Source organism: Semicossyphus pulcher, unplaced genomic scaffold (assembly GCF_022749685.1).
Source record: "Semicossyphus pulcher isolate SPU_LCO1_2020_fin unplaced genomic scaffold, fSemPul1.0.p SCAF_2, whole genome shotgun sequence".
In the NCBI taxonomy this organism is placed as follows: Eukaryota; Metazoa; Chordata; class Actinopteri; order Labriformes; family Labridae; genus Semicossyphus; species Semicossyphus pulcher.
Genome location: NW_027211693.1, coordinates 12,273,494 through 12,295,685, shown reverse-complemented (window position 1 = coordinate 12,295,685; position 22,192 = coordinate 12,273,494). Strand labels below are relative to the sequence as shown.

Below are 22,192 nucleotides of genomic sequence, written 5' to 3'. Positions count from 1 at the left end.
GAGCGAGCCTCAGGACTGTTCTCACATTCATCTGTTCTGTTTCCAAGAGTGTAAATGACACTGGGATGAGATTCATCTGATCTGGATCTGAACCAGAAAACGTTCTGTTTTCCTGGACATGATTTGTAGTCAGAGTCAGAGAGGAGTGAACACTGCAGAGTCACTGAGTCTCCTGGACGGACTGGATCAGAGGATAAGTCTTGAATGACGGCAGTGATGTCAGGTGCACGTCCTGAGAAATTCAAACCAGAAAATAAACATGCTTCACTAGTTACAATTTATAAATGCTTTCCTATTAACAATGTACATTTCATAGAATATTAAAGTTTACCTGGTGTTTTTTATTTACCTGTAACTGTCAGAAATGTTCCTTTCAAAAGGGTCATTTTAAGTGCTCTTTGTTTAACACAAAAGTAAAGTCCAGAATCACTGAGCTGTGTTTTACTGATAATCAGGACAAATGTTCCAGGTTCTTGTTTTGCTGTGATGCGAGGAGTTAAGTTAGAACCTCGATATTCAAAGCTCTTTGTTCCTCCCAAAACTTCAGGCAAGGCTCCAGAAACTAGCCTGATCCAAAATAAGTATGTTTCTTGCAAAGAGTTGTCGCGGGGACACGTCAGCTTCACATCACCTCCAGCACCAACAGTCTTTGTCTCAAAGGTCTGATCGTCTGTGCCTCCTGAAGACAATAAAGAAATACATGTTGGTTATTAACAACCAGGAAATAAAATGTATGCCCTGTGCTGAACTTAAAATACATCTTGAACACATTTGAAAGTTTTACATATACTTACGACTCAGTCTGAGCATCAGAAGTAAAACAAAGACAGTCAGCATTTTGTTGTAAGTCCACTTCAGACAGCACTAACATTAGCATGAACGAGAAGATGATTGTCTTAGATATAATCATATCGAGTGGGAGGGAACAACTGCAGAGCATTTTGATTGGCCAGTTGTTATGATGGTATTACACTGTATTACCACAGTGGAAAAAAATCATTCAAGCCCGAGCACATGAAACAATACAGGCAGCCAGCTTGTTTCATGTTTCGTGGTGAAGAGGAAACAGAGTTTAACTGCAGTAATGAAAGGCAAATTATTCTTCTGTATTTTCCATAGACTGTATTAAAGAAGAGTACATAGAGTTCACTCACTAACAGGTATCTGAACTCTCCCTTTGAAGTATCAAGTTTGAGATTTTCGCTGTCGCAATGTTGTTTTTTTGTAACCAGAAGCAAAAATATTTGGCCGACATGTGGATACACATTAGCTGTTAAGATTCGCCAGTTCCTTGTGTTTTCCCTGTGTTTTTTCCCTCCCTTGTGTGTGTTGTCCGTGTTTTCAGGCTGGGCGTGGTTGACCTACTTTCACTCCACTCTCACACCTGCAGTTCATTCTCATCATGCCATTCTCCACCTGCTGCAGTACTTAAGCCTGGTCAAGCTCTCTACTCTTCGCCAGTTCGTTCCGTCTTCTTCAAGTGGTAACTCGACACGGCCGTTGCAGATTCGAAGTGAAACTACTGACTCTGTAAACCTGTTTTTGACCTTGTTTTTTCCCTCGCCGCAGATACCTGTCACACCAGCCTCCGTCCTTCCGCGCCCAGCCTCACCTGTTCTCCGTCCTGAGCCCAAGGAGTTTTGTTTTGTGCCACATTTATTCTACTGCTTGTGACTTAAGTTCGTATTTAACCGGATTACCTGTATTCTACCTCCTGTGTGTGTCTGCTTTGGGATCCAGTTCTACGATTGAGCCTAACATTAGCCTCTTTCATACATGCATGGCACTCAAAAAATTTGCGACATTACCCAGGTGGCCAGCAAGAGCGATCGGAAATCTCTCAAACTTTTCACCTGGACTTTAAGCTGACTTTTTTCTGCAGTTCAGACACTGACAGGTGAATTGAATAACATTGATCATCATGTTACAATGGTACCTGTCAGTGGGTGGCACTTGAAGCAAATGAAAACGATGTCGTCAAAGTTGATGTGTTGGAAGCAGGAAAAATGGGCAAGCGTAAGGATGTGAACGACTTTGACAAGGGCCAAATTGTGATGACTAAACGACTGGGTCAGAGCATCTCCAGACCTGAAGATCTTGTGGGGTGTTCCTGGTCTGCTGTGGTCATGACCTACCAAAAGTGGTCCAAGGATGGAAAAGCAACAAATCGATAGACAGGGTGGCCAAATCTCATTGATGTGCGTGAGGAGCGAAGGCCACTTAAAGCCCCTGTAAACCCAAATCCATAAAATCCTTCTGTGTAATTTAGGGTCTGATGTACATACTAGTAAGCATCTTAAAAGATTTAGAAATTACTTTTAATCCAAACTCGAGTTGTTGCCTTTCCTTCTTTGTTAACTTCCCTGACGCTGGGGTTAAATTGGACGTGGTTATGTATGATATTTATCACTTTGTATATTTCCTTCAACGAATCAACCGCAGTTGTCCCGCCCTCACAGGTGCAATAACACTTCTCGGCTCGTGATTAATCTTCCTCTCTGAGTGAGACAGAAACAGTAAACTTGCGAAGTCTTGGCAACCAAATAAACAACAGCGGACCAGTTTACTTCTAATGGCAAAAGAGGGTCAGCTCCGCATCGCTGTCATCGGCATATATATGCAGTTCTAATACGCAGTGTAAACAATGCATGTGCATATATCAGCTGTGCACTCAATATCAGAGAGGTGCTGAGGGTTGAGAGGTGCAGGTGTGTTGGGGGACTGAAGCCAAGTGTTCAGATTAAAGAAGTTTGTGATTTAAAACTGAATGAGGTGAAGAAGAGAGTACAATTAAAGTTTCTAGGTAAGAAATAACCATCTAGAAAGAGGGTAAGTCTACATGTGATCACAGAAATCATTGATATATGAGATTAATTGAAATCAATTGATTACAAAGCCTGTAATTAATTAGATTCATTTTTTTTAATCACCTGACACATATAGTTTTGATATGACGTGCACATGCGCACATACCTGGGTGGTACAACAAACCCTCTACCCTGCTGCTGAAAAAAATCCTGGAGGAAACACTGCTTCCCCATGCGCCATTGTTGTGTTGACAGTTGCCATGAGAACGCGGACAGGCGGACCCCTCACTCAGAATTTGTGGATGCTTTATGACACACTCAGCTCTGATATCATATATGCATTTTTGCTATTTCAAGCCGAGTTTCCAGGGCCTTTAAAGCACCTACAATGGGCATGAGAGCATCAGAACTGGATCACGGAGCAATGGAAGAAGGTGGCCTGGTCTGATGAATCTTTTTTTCTCTTACATCATGTTGGCCAGGTGTGTGTGCGTCGCTTACCTGGGGAAGACATGGCACCAGGATGCACTATTGGAAGAAGGCAAGCTGGCGGAGGTAGTGTGATTCTTTGGGCAATGTTATGCTGGGAAACCTCAGGTCCTGCTATCCTTAAAAGTCTTGAAACTAGCAACTGAGGCCAGAGTCCCAATTGGAAAATGTTTAATGAGGTAAAAATCAATCAAGAAGTTGGGACTTTGGCAGTTCACAGGCAGTTAACTGGCACCTGTCTGGCTGTCAGTCCACACCATAGACTGTATGATGGATGTAGCCACCATGTGAGGTCACACATTGGTTTGTCAACTGGCTTTTTGAAGAGTTTGGCATATTGCCCGTCGCCATGTTGGGTTTCTGTAGCCAAAAATGACCATATATGGAAGAGAGGGTGGATCTGGAGAGTAGCGAGGGGTTGGCAAACTCCATGTCATTAAACCTATAGTCTACACCTCCAGCTAATTCTGACTTATTAGCTAGTTAGCCATCGTGCTTCCCACAGAATGACAATCATTTTGATTTGGTTGGTGCTGGAGTTGTTTATCACTTAAGAAGCTAAGAAAGCTTATAGCTCAAACGCATACTTCTGTGGTGAGAGGGTAGTGGGCTGTTATACTTAAAATAACCGGTCCAGCCATCACAATGGTCCACCATCCTCTGGGGGAAAACCAAACAACAATCCTGACTCCCATGCAGGAGCCACAAAAAATGAATCAATGTAGAACAAACACTGACAGAACTAACATGTCATGTAATGGTGAGCACAGAAATAGATAGCTGCTAATTCGGCTCACGATTAATAAAATAATACTAGAATTTCACGAACCAAAAAAGCTGGACCACAGACTTCTTGGGGGTCAGCTAGTATAGCTAACCACAAAGCAAGCCATTTTATTTGTTCAACATTTGCATGAAAAAAAATCCCCAAAAGGCACCAACAACACAAACAAGGTCAAGAGGTTAAGTTCAGTTTCTGAATTAGCTGAGTTGACACCTAGCACACAGTTTTTGTTGGGTATTTAAATATGGGGCTTAATAGAGGTTTACTCCTTTTGGAGCCAGCCTCAAGTGGCCACCTGAGGAACTGCAATTTTTTTGGCACCTCCATGTTGTCTTCATTTCTCAGCCGCAAAGGTGTCTGCTTGGTCCAAACTTCCAAATTGAGAGAGTGTACAATGATTGCTCCTGGTGGCATACCCATCAGTGATGACCCGCCCACTCTGCCTGTCAGTCACATCAGCAGGAAGAGCACAGTATACAGAGTTGTTAAACCGTCCTTCTCTCCAAACTTCAGCAACTTTAATAGTGTACATAATAGGTGGAAAGATAGATCGTCTTTGTCTTTCAAAAGATGTGACCATACAGTTTATTGCAGATGAATATTAGTTCATGTTTTTTCTTATTCATTTACATGCTGATTCACTGACAAGCTGGTGGTCCATCATTGCTCCAAGTGATGCACATTAGTACAGACTTTAGCAAGGATTCAAATCTTTTTCTGGATAATCAGACAAAGTTATTGAGGCACAAACTCACACTTTAAACACTTACAAAATAGAGTGAGGTGGGGCCAGACAATGATTAGCACCAGTCCCGAAAGTTAAGCCCATCAAACATATCTGATTGTTTATCGCTGACGTTCAAAGTGCATTTTCTGTCACACAAATTCTTGTTATTATGAAGCATTCACACTCTCTGTGAAACATTTGGTTTGAATCAGAACTGCTTTTATTTGACCATTCAATGCTATGACCTCTGGTATGCAGTGGAAGATACCACATCTTACTGGCCTAAACAAGAAGAAGACTTTACAGCCACGCTAGCAGCTCTGTGAATCTGCGCTTACACAGCGGTGCATAGAACTTATTCTTATTGTTGCCATTATGTCAGAAAAAAATAATGAAGCAGTTTGAGCCTTAAGTGTTATCATAGTTATCTTTATTATGATGCAAACTTTATACAAGAAATGCAGTCCACCAGTTCTGATTTCTAATACTAGCACAGTACAGTCATAAAAAAATATGATTGCTAACAAATTTAACATGAAACAAAAAATTACACAACTATAAAATGAAGGATCTGAAAAGGGGGCGGCCTGATCAATAGATTTAATAACTGTACATCTTTTTCAAAATAAAAGTCTGCTTTATAAAGCAAAAGGTTGCGCGCGCACACACACACACACACACACACACACACACACACACACACACACACACACACACACACACACAAGGTATTAATACAATTAAAGGCAGATTTTACAGATTGAAACAAATATAATGTCAAAGATACACTGAACATTTTTAAGTTTATAAAAATAAATATTATCATTATGCTATGGTCACATGGTAGTTATAGTCTTCCAAAAAGTAAATCTATCTATCTATCTTTGCATTAATGAGCAAATCCTTGCATTGTTTGGATTGTTAGTCTACACAAAAGCCCTGACATCGCTGTAGACAGTCTCTCCCTCTGCTGCTGTTACGTTCCTCTTCTTCTTCGTTATCTCTGCTTTGCCAGTTCTCTTTGAAAAGGCTGGTGCAGAATAAACCAACATGTCCTCATCTCTCTGAGGAAACACACAGAAAAAGGTTTTGAGATGGAAGATCCAAAATCTCTTCCAGTTTCATCTTTTCTTTATAGATCTTACCTGCTGACTTGGCTGCTCGGCACTGGCTGTTGCAGCATTTGCGGGCAGAGCAACAGCAGCTGTGTTAAAACAATCAAACCAAAGATGGAGAACGTTAATCTACACTAAGAGGCACAAAGTTCATATTTTGCTAAATATGGTTTGATAGATTCATGTTACCGTTACAAGATTTTGTCTTGATGGTATAAATCAGGAAGGCGATGACAATCAGACTTAAAGCCAAAGCAGCTGATAACAGAAATATAACTGTATTGATCTTCTTCAAATGCTGCATGTCGTCTGCTGACAAATATAGAAAATACTGAGAGTTAGCAGGTTTTTGATGAGAAGAAAAAGTTTTGTGTTGCATCAATCCAATGGATTTAACCAGAATCAAAATTAATTATAATCAATGATTTGTATGAAATTGTAACTTACCTTCAATGTTAAGCTTAGTTCCTTTTCCAAACAGTTTCTCTCCACATGTGGCCACAGCACAGTAATAAGTCCCGGCATCAGAGGAGCTGACGGTCTTAGAGAAGCTGTAGACACATTTCTGTGGAGAGCGAGCCTCAGGACTGTTCTCACATTCATCTGTTCTGTTTCCAAGAGTGTAAATGACACTGGGATGAGATTCATCTGATCCGGATCTGAACCAGAACACGCTGTGTTTTCCTGGACATGTTTTGTTGTCAGTGTCAGAGAGGAGTGAACACTGCAGAGTCACTGAGTCTCCTGGACGGACTGGATCAGAGGATAAGTCTTGAATGACGGGAGTGATGTCAGGTGCACGTCCTGAGAAATTCAAACGAGAATATAAACATGTTTTACTAGTTACAATTTATACATTGACACTTTCCTATTAATAATGTACATTTTTAAAGAATATTAAAGTCTACCTGGTGTATTTTATTTACCTGTAACTGTCAGAAATGTTCCTTTCAAAAGGGTCATTTTAAGTGTTCTTTGTTTAACACAAAAGTAAAGTCCAGAATCACTGAGCTGTGTTTTACTGATAATCAGGACAAATGTTCCAGGCTCTTGTTTTGCTGTGATGCGAGGAGTTTTGTTAACCTCGTTGGAGTAAAATCTAAATGTTCCTCCCAAAACTTCAGGCAAGGCTCCAGAAACTAGTCTGATCCAAAATAAGTTTGATGAATCCAAAGAGTCCTTGCGGGGACACATCAGCTTCACATCATCTCCAGCACCAACAGTCTTTGTCTCAAAGTTCTTCTCGTCTGTGCATCCTGAAGAAAATAAAGAAATACATGTTAGTTATTAACAACCAGGAAATAAAATGTATGCCCTGTGCTGAACCTAAAATACATCTTGAACACATTTGAAAGTTTTACATATACTTACGACTCAGTCTGAGCATCAGAAGTAAAACAAATACAGTCAGCATTTTGTTGTAAGTCCACTTCAGACAGCACCAACATTAGCATGTACGAGAAGATGACTGTCCTAGATATAATCATATCGAGTGGGAGGGAACAACTGCAGAGCATTTTGATTGGCCAGTTGTTATGATGATATTACACTGTATTACCACAGTGGAAAAAAATGAGCACATGAAACAATACAAGCAGCAAGCTTGTTTCACGTTTCCTGGTGGGTGTCTATATTTGACGCTAAGAGGAAACACAGTATAACTACGGTAATCAAAGACAAATTATTCTTCTGTAGAGGATGTAGAAACAGTTAAGTCACCCATTGGTTTGTCAACCCCCCTTTCAAAGCATCAAGTTTGGGATGTTGGCCGTTTTAATATTTTTTATTTGTAACCACAAGCGACCACATTTGGACGACAGGATACAAATTTGGCCTTTTACACGGAATAAAAATGCAAAAAAATCAACATTTGGTGACATTACCCAGGTGGGCTGCAATATTTACAAAGTGAACATCATGCAGTCCTGAAAAGGCTTGAAACTACCGAGCAGATTGATTTCAACATTTCCTGTTGAGGCCAGAGTCCCAATAAATGCTTAATAAGGTAAAAAGTCAATTAAGTAGTTGGGTTGCCTACCTTGTAACTGGCACCCGTCTAGCTGCTCGTCCAGGAAGAGAGGGTGGATCTGTAGTGTAGCGAGGGGTTGGCACTCCATGTTATTAAACCTATATAGTCTACTCATTAGCTCGACACTTAGCTGGTTAGCCAGTGTGATTCCAACACAATCAGAATCTATTGTTTTGGTTGCTGCTGGAGTTTTTCATTCATCACAATATAGCGCGTGAGAGAGCTTGTGGAAGTAGCGGATTTGTAGCTTGAACGCACACATCAGTGGTGAGCAGGCAGCGGGTGAACGACCGGGTAACTTAAAATAACTGGTCCAGCCATCACAATGGTCCTCCGTCCTCGACAAGCCAGACCAAACCAAAGTTGCTAATTAGCGCTAACGTTTAATACAATATTAGAATTTCACTCACCAAAGAGGTGGGACCACAGACTTCTCGGGGTCAGGTAGTAAAGTTAACCACTCAGTAAGAGATATTATTTGTTCAACATTTGGATGAAAAAATCCCCAAAACACACCAACAACACAAACACGGTCTAGAAGTTAAGCCAAGTGTTTTAATTAGCTGAGGTGACACCTAGCACACAGCTAGCAGCCCCACCTGTCACTCAAAGCAACCAGCCCTCCCATTACAGTTATATAGAAACTGGCAAAGCAACATTTTTGTGCCAGGCTGTAAATATGTTGAATTTGCTGTAAAGCTGGGTTTTTAAATATAGGGCCTAATGGAGGTTAACTCGCTTTTGGAGCCAGCCTCAAGTGGCCATTCGAGGAACTGCACCTTTTGGTGCTTCAGTGGTGGCTTCGTTTTCTCAGCCACAGAGCTGTCTGCTTGGTCCAAACCGACTGAGATAGAGTTTACAATCAAAGTTTTTCCACAAATATCCAATTCAAAATGTTACCATCACCAATGACCTCTAAACATTAATTCATTTAAGATCCATCTGCATGGTAAATACACATTATAGCACTATGTTTCCAGGTCTAATAAAAACTCCTAAAACCTCTGTACCACTGACTTTAATATTAATTAATTAATTGGTTTGATCTGTTAAAAAAAAAGTTTCCAGCCATTTGCCATCTACAGACACAGAAGAGCCATGTTAGATGCTTTGTGAGCCAACCAAAGCAGATGCTCTTCATCATCAGTGATGACCCGCCCACTCTGCCTGTCAGTCACATCAGCAGGAAGAGCACAGCATGCAGAGTTGGGGGAGGTCTGTTAAACCATCCTTCTCTCCAGACTTCAGCAACTTTAATAGTGTACATAACAGGTGGACAGATAGATCGTCTTTGCTGTGTTTTAAAGATGCAACCATACAATATATAGCAGATGAATATTAGTTCATGTTTTGTTCTGCATTTAAATGCTGATTCACTGACAAGCTGTCTGTCCGTCAATAGTGATGCACTTAAGCAAGGATTTTAATCTCTTTCTGGATAATCAGACAAAGTTTTCTTATGAAGTCACAAACTCACACTTTCAACACTTGTTCTAGACAAAAAGAGCGAGGTGGGGCAGGACAATGATTAGCACCTCCCCTCTCTGACAGCACCGGCCAGTGAAGAGTGCAGACTGCAGAAAGTGTGATAAAAAACCTCACATAGCACCCTTTAGCTACATCTGTAAGTAGTTGTGGTTCTACTAATAATTAATAACATTGTGTTGTTCCTCTTGCTACTTTAAGAAGGTAAGAAAACAGTTAAATCAAACTTCCTGACGGTAAAACAGAGTGTGATCAAGGACAAAAAGCCTCTTCACCTCACATTAATGCCAAACCACCACAATGCTAAAGTTTCCATGCATCATTTGTTGTCAGTGGTGACAGTGAATGTGTGTTTATCTGTGTGTGTGTGCGTGTGGTCAAACTGTTGACACCTAACACCTAGGTTGGACCAAAAACTTATTCTAATAACTAAACGTGTTTTGGAGTGAAATCGAAGACTCACTGACACAATGCTTTGTTTAGCTCCTGAACACACAACACACATACACAGTTTAATGCACACAAGGATGGACACAACTTACAACTGTTACATGGAAGTTAGAACTGAAACTTTCTCTCTCTCGCTTACACACACACACACACACACACACACACACACACACACACACACACACCACACACACACACACACACACACACACACACACACACACACACACACACACACCACACACACACACACACACACACACACACACACACACACACTAAACTGCACGGAAACTTCAGCACTGTTGTGGTTTGGTCTTAAAATGAGGTGTGAATACGAACAGAGTTTTTTCTTTCTCTGTCTCTGTTTTAGCCTCAGGAAGTTTGGCTTAACTGTTGTTTTATCTTTTTTAAATAGCAAGAGGAACAACACCATGTTATTTATTATTAGTAGAATCAAAAGACTTTACAGATGTAGGTAAATGTTGATGTGTGATTGCTGTTATTTAGCAAGTTATCACTCCTCACTGGGCGGTGCTGCCAGAGAGGGGAGGTGCTAATCTTTCACTGGTCCCACCTCGCTCTTTGTGACGACAACAAGAGTTTTAAGATGAGTTTGTCCGATAATCAAAGCCGTCCCAGAAGTCTGTTTTTGCGTGCATCACTTTGAGCAATGATGGACGATAATCTTGTCAATGAATTTGAATTTAAATGAAAAGTAATCTAATTATTATTATGTAATTATCTAATATTCATGTGCATTATACGGTTGCATGTTTAAAAACACATCAAAGACATTATTTGCATTTTCATGAGCAAATTAACAAGCAAGAAAAATGTATTCAATTGTTTAAATTTGTTCAAATTAAAACTAGCCTGCAGAAACCTCATGCAGCTCTTCCCTCACTACACATCCTGTCACAGTCACAGTTCTGCTCTGAGCAAACAGCCTTGAAGGTTGGTCAAAGGCGGGAGAAACAGACCGCAGCCTGTGTGTCAGTGAAGCTGTTGCATGTGGCTTTGCTTGTTGTGCAGTGCAGACATGCAGAAGGCCTTTACAAAGTGCTGTCAGAGGTTAATTTATTTTAGTAGTTGTCCTGGAACATTTTTTAATGCTATGTGTATATTCTAAGCATGTTTTTCTAACAGAAAAATGAATTGTGTGAACAGCAGGAAATGTTGTGTTTGTGTTTTTGTTAGATGTGCTCTGCTCTACAGTTGGTCAAAGTTGCTGTGGGCAGATACACAGAAGTTCAATGCCAAAGGCCGGTCAGTGAGGTTTGAGGTTTCTAAGCTGTATCTACCTGCAGCTCCCACAACACTCAATCTGTTTTTCCAAACTCCAGGGGTGGGAGTAATACAAATTAAATGATAAAAGCAGAGGTGATGAAAATGCATGTGAATTGAACAATAAAATGACAAATTAGGTGATTTGATTAATTTGAGGTCAATTTGATGAAAACAGTCGTGATTTGATGAAAATAGAGCCATGTTTCATCATTTTCTTTGTCTCACATTCATAGTTTACAGCACGCAATGTTTCACATCATGAGTTTGCTTATACTGGGTATAGGTTGATATGAGAGCCGTGTCATTTTTTGGTTCTTTATATCTCCTAATTTTCTCTGTGGTTTTGGCCTTTACTCTGCGACTTTCTCTCAAACCTCTGACACCTAACCTGTCACTAAATACATTTAGAGTCAGGGGCAGGGCTTCAGGCAGGCAGATGGAATAATGGTTAGCAGTTAATGGAGTGCAGTTATATAGCACCTTTGTTGTTGTCTCATCCCTCAGTGCACTTTTACTCTACATCCCACTGAGCCCATTCACATGGCAAAGGGAGGGTTTCAGGAGACATATTGGGTGATTTTTTTGTCCACTTTAATTTGCAGACATGAGGAGCAGGGATCGCACTCAGATTTTCAGATTTACCTGCAGGTTAAGAGAAATAAGAAGCAGGTGAGTTGGGGGTAAAAGGTCAGGTAGAGGACAGCAAAGGGGTTACTGCAGGGCACGAGGGAGTGTCTGGATGTGGAACCACACAAGAGTTGGTCGTATGTTAGAATAAGGACAAGTAGCAAACTGAGAGTTGGAATGTGACTCGAGTTTTGACACTTTATCTTTGAGGAAAATAACTTGCAGAAGAACTACGCTTGTAGAGAGGCCACAAGAGAGCAACACAGCATGTTTTATTAATTCATATTAACAGTTATAAAGAGTTAGAACCATTTTACAAATAATAAGGAAGTCACACAGGAAACAACAAGAAAAAGCATGATGCATAAATTATAAATACATTTACTGGTTTCGTTATTGAACAGGTTTTATGCTGATGATGTAATAATTTACTTTCTAATATGACTTCTGACTTTCTTTTGATTGTGTAACCAGACCGAGTACTGGCTGATATCAAGTTGTGATTGAAATCATGTTATTTTTCTTAAAATCTCTTCAGTTAAAGTTCGGGAATCTTGCCATTAATCCACGTTACAGAGAAAGCAACATTAGAGTCTCAGTAACCTTTAATGAGTTGAGGCCAGGCATTTTGAGCAGAACAGTTCAGACCAAATATATCATCCAACCATTGTTCAACCATCACACGGCCTGAGTAGGTATAAACTGTTCCTTTTGCATCTCCCAGGTCTTGAACTCATAATGCAGAGTTCAAACTGTTGTCGAATATTTGTTGACAATAAAAAATATATATAATTTTAATATTTCTCTTAGACAACTTCATGATACCTGGGCTTTAGTTTTAATCAATCTGTGACAAACTGCCGTTTGGAGATGCTCGTGTTTCCATCGCCTGCAACAGTAAACATGATAAAAACTGAATACATCTGTCATTTGTCATGAATCTGTGTTTGCCGGTTTACGGCATTGTTAAAAAGATCCAAAATCTGGCTGATCATTTGTGGAGTCTAAGGATGATGCTGAGCAAGTCTGGTGTCAATTGAGCAAAACTGTGGGAGGAGATTGAATTGGAACTTTATAATTCCTTGAATCTAGAAGCACAAGAAGAATTCTGATCAACTCTGCCTACATTTGATGTCAGTTGCAAAGTTGCCGCATGTACGACTTATTCATGTGTTTCCCACATTTTTGGATTTAGCAGCTGCTGTAGCGCCACGATCAGGACTTTTAGCCCACAAAGCCAGTTAAGAAAGTTTGACCTCGGACTGGACCTACATGTACCTAATGCAACCCAAAAGCCTTCACAGCAGCGTAGATCCTCCTTCTCGCCCCTGCTTTTGTACCCTTCACTGCACCACAGTCAGCTCTCATCGTGGTGAAGGTGACAGCAGAATAAATGTTTGTGTCCTCATTGCTCTGAGAAAAAAACAGAGGTGAAGTTAAAACAAGAAACTGATGTTTTTATTGAAGATGAACCTACCTGTAAATACTTTACCTGTTGAATTTGCAGAGCAACAGCAGCTGGATTAAAAACAATCAAACCAAAGATGGAGATTGTTAATTTACACAAAGCAACAAAAAGATAATATTCTGCTGAATACTGTTTGATAGACTGATGGAGGAGAAATGTTAATTACCGTTACAACATTTTGTCTTGATGGTATAAATCAGGAAGGCGATGACAATCAGACTTAAAGCCAAAGCAGCTGATAACAGGACTGTATTGATCTTCTTCAAATGCTGCATGTCGTCTGCTGACAAATATAGAAAATACTGAGAGTTAGCAGATTTTTGATAAGAAAAAAAGTTTTGTGTCGCATCAATCCAATGGATGTAACCAGAATCTAAATGAATTATAATCAATGATTTGTATGAAATTCTAACTTACCTTCAATGTCAAGCTTCGTTCCTTTTCCAAACAGTATCTCTCCACATGTGGCCACAGCACAGTAATAAGTCCCGGCATCAGAGGAGCTGACGGTCTTAGAGAAGCTGTAGACACATTTCTGTGGAGAGCGAGCCTCAGGACTGTTCTCACATTCATCTGTTCTGTTTCCAAGAGTGTAAATGACACTGGGATGAGATTCATCTGATCCGGATCTGAACCAGAACACGTTGTGTTTTCCTGGACATGTTTTGTAGTCAGAGTCAGAGAGGAGTGAACACTGCAGAGTCACTGAGTCTCCTGGACGGACTGGATCAGAGGATAAGTCTTGAATGACGGGAGTGATGTCAGGTGCACGTCCTGAGAAATTCAAACCAGAAAATAAACATGCTTTACCACTTACAAATTACAACTGGACGCTGACCTTTTAATAATGTATATATTTTTAAAGAATATTTAAGTCTACCTGGTGTATTTTATTTACCTTTTACTGTCAGAAATGTTCCTTTAAAAAGCGTCATATTAACTAGTGTTTGTTTAACACAGAAGTAAAGTCCAGAATCACTGAGCTGTGTTTGATTGATAATGAGGACAAATGTTCCAGGCTCTTGTTTTGCTGTGATGCGAGGACTTTTGTTAACCTCGTCGTATTCAAAGCTGCTTGTTCCTCCCAAAACTTCTGGCAAGGCTCCAGAAACTAGCCTGATCCAAAATAAGTTTGTTTTAAGCCAAGAGGTGTTGCGGGGACACGTCAGCTTCACATCATCTCCAGCACCAACAGTCTTTGTCTCAAAGGTCTGATCGTCTGTGCATCCTGAAGACAATAAAGAAATACATGTTGGTTATTAACAACCAGGAAATAAAATGTATGCCCTGTGCTGAACTTAAAATACATCTTGAACACATTTGAAAGTTTTACATATACTTACGACTCAGTCTGAGCATCAGAAGTAAAAGAAAGGCAGTCAGCATTTTGTTGTTAGTCCACTTCAGACAGCACTAACATTAGCATGTACGAGAAGAAGACTGTCCTAGATATAATCATATCGAGTGGGAGGGAACAACTGCAGAGCATTTTGATTGGCCACTCGTTGTGATGGTATTACACTGTATTACCACAGTGGAACAAAATGTTCAAGCCCGAGCACATGAAGCAATACAGGCAGCCAGCTTGTTTCATGTTTCGTGGTGAAGAGGAAACAGAGTTTCTATGGTCATCAAAGAATTTTCCATAGACTGTATTAAAGAAGAGCACATAGAGTTAACTCAGCCATTGGTATCTGAAATCTCCCTTTGAAGCCTCAGGTTTAGGATTTTGGCTGTCGCAATGTTGTTTTTTTGTAACCAGAAGCAAATATATTTGGCCGACATCTAGATACACATTAGCCTCTTTCATACATGCATGGCACTCAAAAATGTTGCGACATTACCCAGGTGGCCTGCAAGAGAGATCAGAAATCTCTCAAACTTTTCACCTGGACTTTAAGCTGACTTTTTTCTGCAGTTCAGACACTGACAGGTGAACTGAATAACATTGATCATCTTGTTACAATGGCACCTGTCAGTGGGTGGCACTTGAAGCAAATGAAAATGATGTTGTCGAAGTTGATGCGTTGGAAGCAGGAAAAATGGGCAAGCGTAAGGATGTGAACGACTTTGACAAGGGCCAAATTGTGATGACTAAACGACTGGGTCAGAACATCTCCAGACCTGAAGATCTTGTGGGGTGTTCCCGGTCTGCTTGTGGTCATGACCTACCAAAAGTGGTCCAAGGATGGAAAAGCAACAAATCGATCACAGGGTGGCCAAATCTCATTGATGTGCGTGAGGAGTGAAGGCCACTTAAAGCCCCTGTAAACCCAAATCCATAAAATCCTTCTGTGTAATTTAGGGTCTGATGTACATACTAGTAAGCATCTTAAAAGTTTTATAAATTAGTTTTAATCCAAACTCGAGTTATTGCCATTCTTTCTTTGTTAACTTCCCTGACGCTGGGGTTAAATTGGGCGTGGTTATGTACGATATTCATCACGTCCTAAATTTCCATCAACCAATCAACCGCAGTTGTCCCGCCCTCACAGGTGCAATAACACTTCTCGGCTCGCGATCAATCTTCCTCTCTGAGTCTGAGCTAACTGTGTCCACATACCCTGAACGTCTCTGCACATACATGTTGCAATTACCTAATGATCGCCTTTTTCCCCATCATGCCTGTGTGTGCTGTCCCCGGGTGCACATCTACCATTTGAGATGACAACGTGTCATTCTTTTATTTTGTAACACTTGGAGAAGCAGCAGTGTTTCCGCTACATACATTTAGTGAATTGTTTCAGCCGCTGCTTCAGAAATTGTAATTAAACGACTCTTTGGAGATTTCAGCTTCAAATCAACGATCGTCCATCCTCTCCTCATTGAGGAAGAGCACTGAAACAGTGAACTCGCGAAGTCTTGGCAACCAAATAAACAACAGCGGACCAGTTTACTTCTAACGGCAAAAGAGGGTCAGCTCCACATCGCTGTCATCGGCATATATATGCAGTTCTAATACGCAGTGTAAAAAATGCATGTGCCCATATCAGCTGTGCGCTCAATATCAAACTTTCAGCTCCTTGGCGATCTCCCTCCAGCGAGCTGCACAATATCATACTGAAATAAGGAGATATTGTCTCTCTAACTCCGTGCGTCCGGACTGTAAATAAATTGATTGTCGTGGTCTATAAAGCTTGCAAAAGGTGATTTCATTTGGTAACGATCAATCGTTTGGATCGCTAACTCTTGTGACTTAATCAAACAGACTGCTGATGAAGACAGTCAACACAGCAGACAGAGAGACAGACAGAAGTGGGGGTGGCTGGGGGGCGGGTTGAGTGGGGCCAGTAGTGGTGCAGGGAGCAGAGGCGCAGGTGTGTTGGGGGACTGAAGCAAAGTGATCAGATTAAAGTAGTTTGTGAATTAAAACTTAATGAGGTGAAGAAGAAAGTACAATTAAAGTGTGGAAGTAAGAAATAACCATCTAGAAAGAGGGTAAGTCTACATGTGATCACAGAAATCATTGATATATGAGAATAATTGAAATCAATTGATTACAAAGCCTGTAATTAATTAGATTATGATGATATCATATATGCATTTTTGCTATTTCAAGCCGAGTTTCCAGGGCCTTTAAAACACCTACAATGGGCATGTGAGTATCAGAACTGGATCACAGAGCAATGGAAGAAGGTGGCCTGGTCTGATGAATCTTTTTTCTCTGGCCAGGTGTGTGTGCGTCGCTTACCTGGGGAAGACATGGCACCAGGATGCACTATGGGAAGAAGGCAAGCTGGCGGAGGTAGTATGATGCTTTGGGCAATGTTATGACCTCAGGTCCTGCTATTCACGTGGATGTGACTTTTACCTGTACCACCTACCTAAACATTGTTGCAGACCAGTACACCTCTTCATGGAAACATGTTCCCTAATGGCAGTGGCCTCTTTCAGCAGGATCATGCGCCCTGCCACACTGCAAAAATGGTTCAGGAATGGTTTGAGGAACACGACAACAAGTCTCCAAATTCCCCAAATCTCAATCCAATCGAGCATCTGTGGGATGTGCTGGACAAACAAGTCCGATCACCCCCAAATCGCAACAGGACTTAAAGGATCTGCTGAGAAAGTCTAACCACAGTTGATAATTAAATGACTATTATGTCTCCGTCCTGTTTGACGGCCCCCCATGGTAGCAACTTTTCAATCACAGGTGGCCAGGCCGTAAAACATACCCTGTGAATGGGAGCATATTTACAAAATGAACATCATGCAGTCCTTAAAAGTCTTGAAACTAGCAACTGAGGCCAGAGTCCCGATTGGAAAATGTTTAATGAGGTAAAAATCAATCAAGAAGTTGGGACTTTGGCAGTTAACAGGTAGTTAACTGGCACCTGTCTGGTTGTCAGTCCACACCATAGACTGGAAAATGGATGTAGCCACCATGTGAGGTCACACATTGGTTTGTCAACTGGCTTTTTGAAGAGTTTGGCATATTGCCTGTCGCCATGTTGGGTTTCTGTAGCCAAAAATTACCATAAATGGAAGAGAGGGTGGATCTGGAGAGTAGCGAGGGGTTGGCAAACTCCATGTCATTAAACCTATAGTCTACACCTCCAGCTAATTCTGACTTATTAGCCAGTTAGCCATCGTGCTTCCCACAGAATGACAATCATTTTGATTTGGTTGCTGCTAGAGTTGTTCATTTATCACTAAAGAAGCCAAGCGAGCTTGTAGAACTGTAGCTTAAACGCACAATTCTGTGGTGAGAGGGCAGTGGGAAGTAACTTAAAATAACCGGTCCAGCCATCACAACGGTCCACCATCCTCTGGGGGAAACCCAACAACAATCCTGACTCCCATGCAGGAGCCACAAAAAATGAATCAATGTAGAACAAACACTGACAGAGCGAACATGTCATGTAATGTCAAGTGGCCACCTGAGGAACTGCAGTTTTTTTGGCACCTCCATGTTGTCTTCATTTCTCAGCCACAAAGGTGTCTGCTTGGTCCAAACTTCCAAATTGAGAGAGTGTACAATGATTGCTCCCGGTGGCATACCCATCAGTGATGACCCGCCCACTCTACCTGTCAGTCACATCAGCAGGAAGAGCACAGTATACAGAGTTGTTAAACCATCCTTCTCTCCAAACTTCAGCAACTTTAATAGTGTACATAATAGGTGGAAAGATAGATTGTCTTTGTGTTTCAAAAGATGTGACCATACAGTTTATTGCAGATGAATATTAGTTCATGTTTTTTCTTTTTCATTTACATGCTGATTCACTGACAAGCTGGTGGTCCATCATTGCTCCAAGTGATGCACATTAGTACAGACTTTAGCAAGGATTTAAATCTTTTTCTGGATAATCAGACAAAGTTATTGAGGCACAAACTCACACTTTAAACACTTACAAAATAGAGTGAGGTGGGGCCAGACAATTATTAGCACCAGTCCTGAAAGTTAAGCCCATCAAACATATCCGAATTGTTATCGCTGACGTTCAAAGTGCATTTCCTGTCACACAAATTCTTGTCCTTATGAACCCTTCACACTCTCTGTGAAACATTTGGTTTGAATCAGAACTGCTTTTATTTGACCTTTCAATGCTATGACCTCTGGTATGCACTGGAAGATACCACGTCTTACTGGCCTAAACAAGAAGAAGACTTTACAGCCACGCTAGCAGCTCTGTGAATCTGCGCTTACACAGCGGTGCATAGAACTTATTCTTATTGTTGCCATTATGTCAGAAAAAAATAATGAAGCAGTTTGAGCCTTAAGTGTTATCATAGTTATCTTTATTATGATGCAAACTTTATACAAGAAATGCAGTCCACCAGTTCTGATTTCTAATACTAGCACAGTACAGTCATAAAAAAAGATAACTGCTAACAAATTAAACATGAAACAAAAAATTACACAATTATAAAATGAAGGATCTGAAAAGGGGGCGGCCTGATCAATAGATTTAATAACTGTACATCTTTTTCAAAATAAAAGTCTGCCTTATAAAGCAAAAGGTTGCGCACACACACACACACACGCACACACACACACACACACACACACAAGGTATTCATACAATTAAAGGCAGATTTTACAGATTGAAACAAATTTCATGTCAAAGATACACTGTACATTTTTAAGGTTATAAAAATAAATATTATCATTATGCTATGGTCACATGGTAGTTATAGTCTTCCAAAAAATAAATCTATCTATCTATCTTTGCATTAATGAGCAAATCCTTGCATTGGTTGGATTGTTAGTCTACACAAAAGCCCTGACATCGCTGTAGACAGTCTCTCCCTCTGAGGCTGTTACGTTCCTCTTCTTCTTCGTTCTCTCTGCTTTGCCAGTTCTCTTTGAAAAGGCTGGTGCAGAATAAACCAACATGTCCTCATTTCTCTGAGGAGACACACAGAAAAAGGTTTTGAGATGGAAGATCCAAAATCTCTTCCAGTTTCATCTTTTCTTTATAGATCTTACCTGCTGACTTGGCTGCTCGGCACTGGCTGTTGCAGCATTTGTGGGCAGAGCAACAGCAGCTGTGTTAAAACAATCAAACCAAAGATGGAGAATGTTAATCTACGCTAAGAGGCACAAAGTTAAAATTTTGCTGAATACTGTTTGATAGATTTATGGATGAGAAATTTTAATTACCGTTACAAGATTTTGTCTTGATGGTATAAATCAGGAAGGCGATGACAATCAGACTTAAAGCCAAAGCAGTTGATAACAGAAACATAACTGTATTGATCTTCTCCAAATACTGCATGTCGTCTGCTGACGAATCTAGAAAATACTGAGAGTTAGCAGGTTTTTGATAAGAAAAAAAGTTTTGTGTCGCATCAATCCAATGGATTTAACCAGAATCAACATGAATTATAATCAATGATTTGTATGAAATTCTAACTTACCTTCAATGTCAAGCTTCGTTCCTTTTCCAAACAGTATCTCTCCACATGTGGCCACAGCACAGTAATAAGTCCCGGCATCAGAGGAGCTGACGGTCTTAGAGAAGCTGTAGACACATTTCTGTGGAGAGCGAGCCTCAGGACTGTTCTCACATTCATCTGTTCTGTTTCCAAGAGTGTAAATGACACTGGGATGAGATTCATCTGATCCGGATCTGAACCAGAACACGCTGTGTTTTCCTGGACATGTTTTGTAGTCAGAGTCAGAGAGGAGTGAACACTGCAGAGTCACTGAGTCTCCAGGACGGACTGGATCAGAGGATAAGTCTTGAATGACGGGAGTGATGTCAGGTGCACGTCCTGAGAAATTAAAACCAGAAAATAAACATGTTTTACTAGTTACAGTTTATACATTGACACTTTCCTATTAATAATGTACAATTTAAACGGATATTAAAGTTTACCTGGTGTTTTTTATTTACCTTTTACTGTCAGAAATGTTCCTTTCAAAAGGGTCATTTTAAGTGTTGTTTGTTTAACACAAAAGTAAAGTCCAGAATCACTGAGCTGTGTTTTACTGATAATCAGGACAAATGTTCCAGGCTCTTGTTTTGCTGTGATGCGAGGACTTTTGTTAACCTTGTTGGAGTCAAAGTTAAATGTTCCTCCCAAAACTTCAGGCAAGGCTCCAGAAACTAGCCTGATCCAAAATAACTGTGTTTTAATCCAAGAGGTGTCGCGGGGACACGTCAGCTTCACATTATCTCCAGCACCAACAGTCTTTGTCTCAAAGGTCTGATCGTTTGTGCATCCTGAAGAAAATAAAGAAATACATGTTGGTTATTAACAACCAGGAAATAAAAAGTATGCCCTGTGCTGAACTTAAAATACATCTTGAACACATTTGAAAGTTTTACATATACTTACGACTCAGTCTGAGCATCAGAAGTAAAACAAATACAGTCAGCATTTTGTTGTAAGTCCACTTCAGACAGCACTAACATTAGCATGTACGAGAAGATGACTGTCCTAGATATAATCATATCGAGTGGGAGGGAACAACTGCAGAGCATTTTGATTGGCCACTTGTTATGATGATATTACACTGTATTACCACAGTGGAAAAAAATCATTCAAGCCCGAGCACATGAAACAATACAAGCAGCAAGCTTGTTTCATGTTTCCTGGTGGGTGTCTATAATTGACGCTAAGAGGAAACACAGTATAACTACAGTAATCAAAGACAAATAATTATTCTGTAGAGGATGTAGAAACAGTTAAGTCACCCATTGGTTTGTCAACCCCCCTTTTAAAGCATCAAGTTTGGGATGTTGGCCGTTTTAATATTTTTTATTTGTAACCACAAGCGACCACATTTGGACGACAGGATACAAATTTGGCCTTTTACACGGAATAAAAATGCAGAAAAATCAACATTTCGTGACATTACCCAGGTGGGCTGCATGTGAAAACCTAAAGTTGAAGAGTTCAAGCGTGAAAGTAGCCATTGTTTTGTCTCAATCCTGCTTGACAGGCCCCTATGGTAGGTACTTTCCAATCACAGGTGGCCACGCCTTAAAACATACCCTGCTTTATTATCAATTTTACTCTAAATGGGAGCAACATTTGCAAAGTGAACATCATGCAGTCCTTAAAAGGCTTGAAACTACCGAGCAGATGGATTTCAACATTTCCTGTTGAGGCCAGAGTCCCAATAAATGCTTAATAAGGTAAAAAGTCAGTTAAGTAGTTGGGTTGCCTACCTTGTAACTGGCACCCGTCTAGCTGCTCGTCCAGGAAGAGAGGGTGGATCTGTAGAGTAGCGAGGGGTTGGCACTCCATGTTATTAAACCTATATAGTCTACTCATTAGCTCGACACTTAGCTAGTTAGCCAGTGTGATTCCAACACAATCAGAATCTATTGTTTTGGTTGCTGCTGGAGTTTTTCATTCATCACAATATAGCGCGTGAGAGAGCTTGTGGAAGTAGCGGATTTGTAGCTTGAACGCACACATCAGTGGTGAGTGGGCAGCGGGTGAACGACCGGGTAACTTAAAAT

General features: G+C 40.6%; 1 protein-coding gene across 1 annotated transcript; it reads right to left on the bottom strand.

Annotated features, from left to right (window-relative positions):
* Positions 1-16,876: 16,876 nt before the first annotated feature.
* LOC138598506 (signal-regulatory protein beta-2-like) lies at positions 16,877-21,974 on the bottom strand. Its single transcript, XM_069670301.1, has 4 exons — positions 21,896-21,974; positions 20,615-20,944; positions 20,136-20,492; positions 16,877-16,962 (listed from the first exon to the last, which is right to left on the bottom strand). The coding sequence occupies exons 1-4, from the start codon at positions 21,972-21,974 to the stop codon at positions 16,877-16,879; spliced, it is 852 nt and encodes a 283-aa protein (XP_069526402.1).
* Between the last annotated feature and the right edge of the window lie 218 nt (positions 21,975-22,192).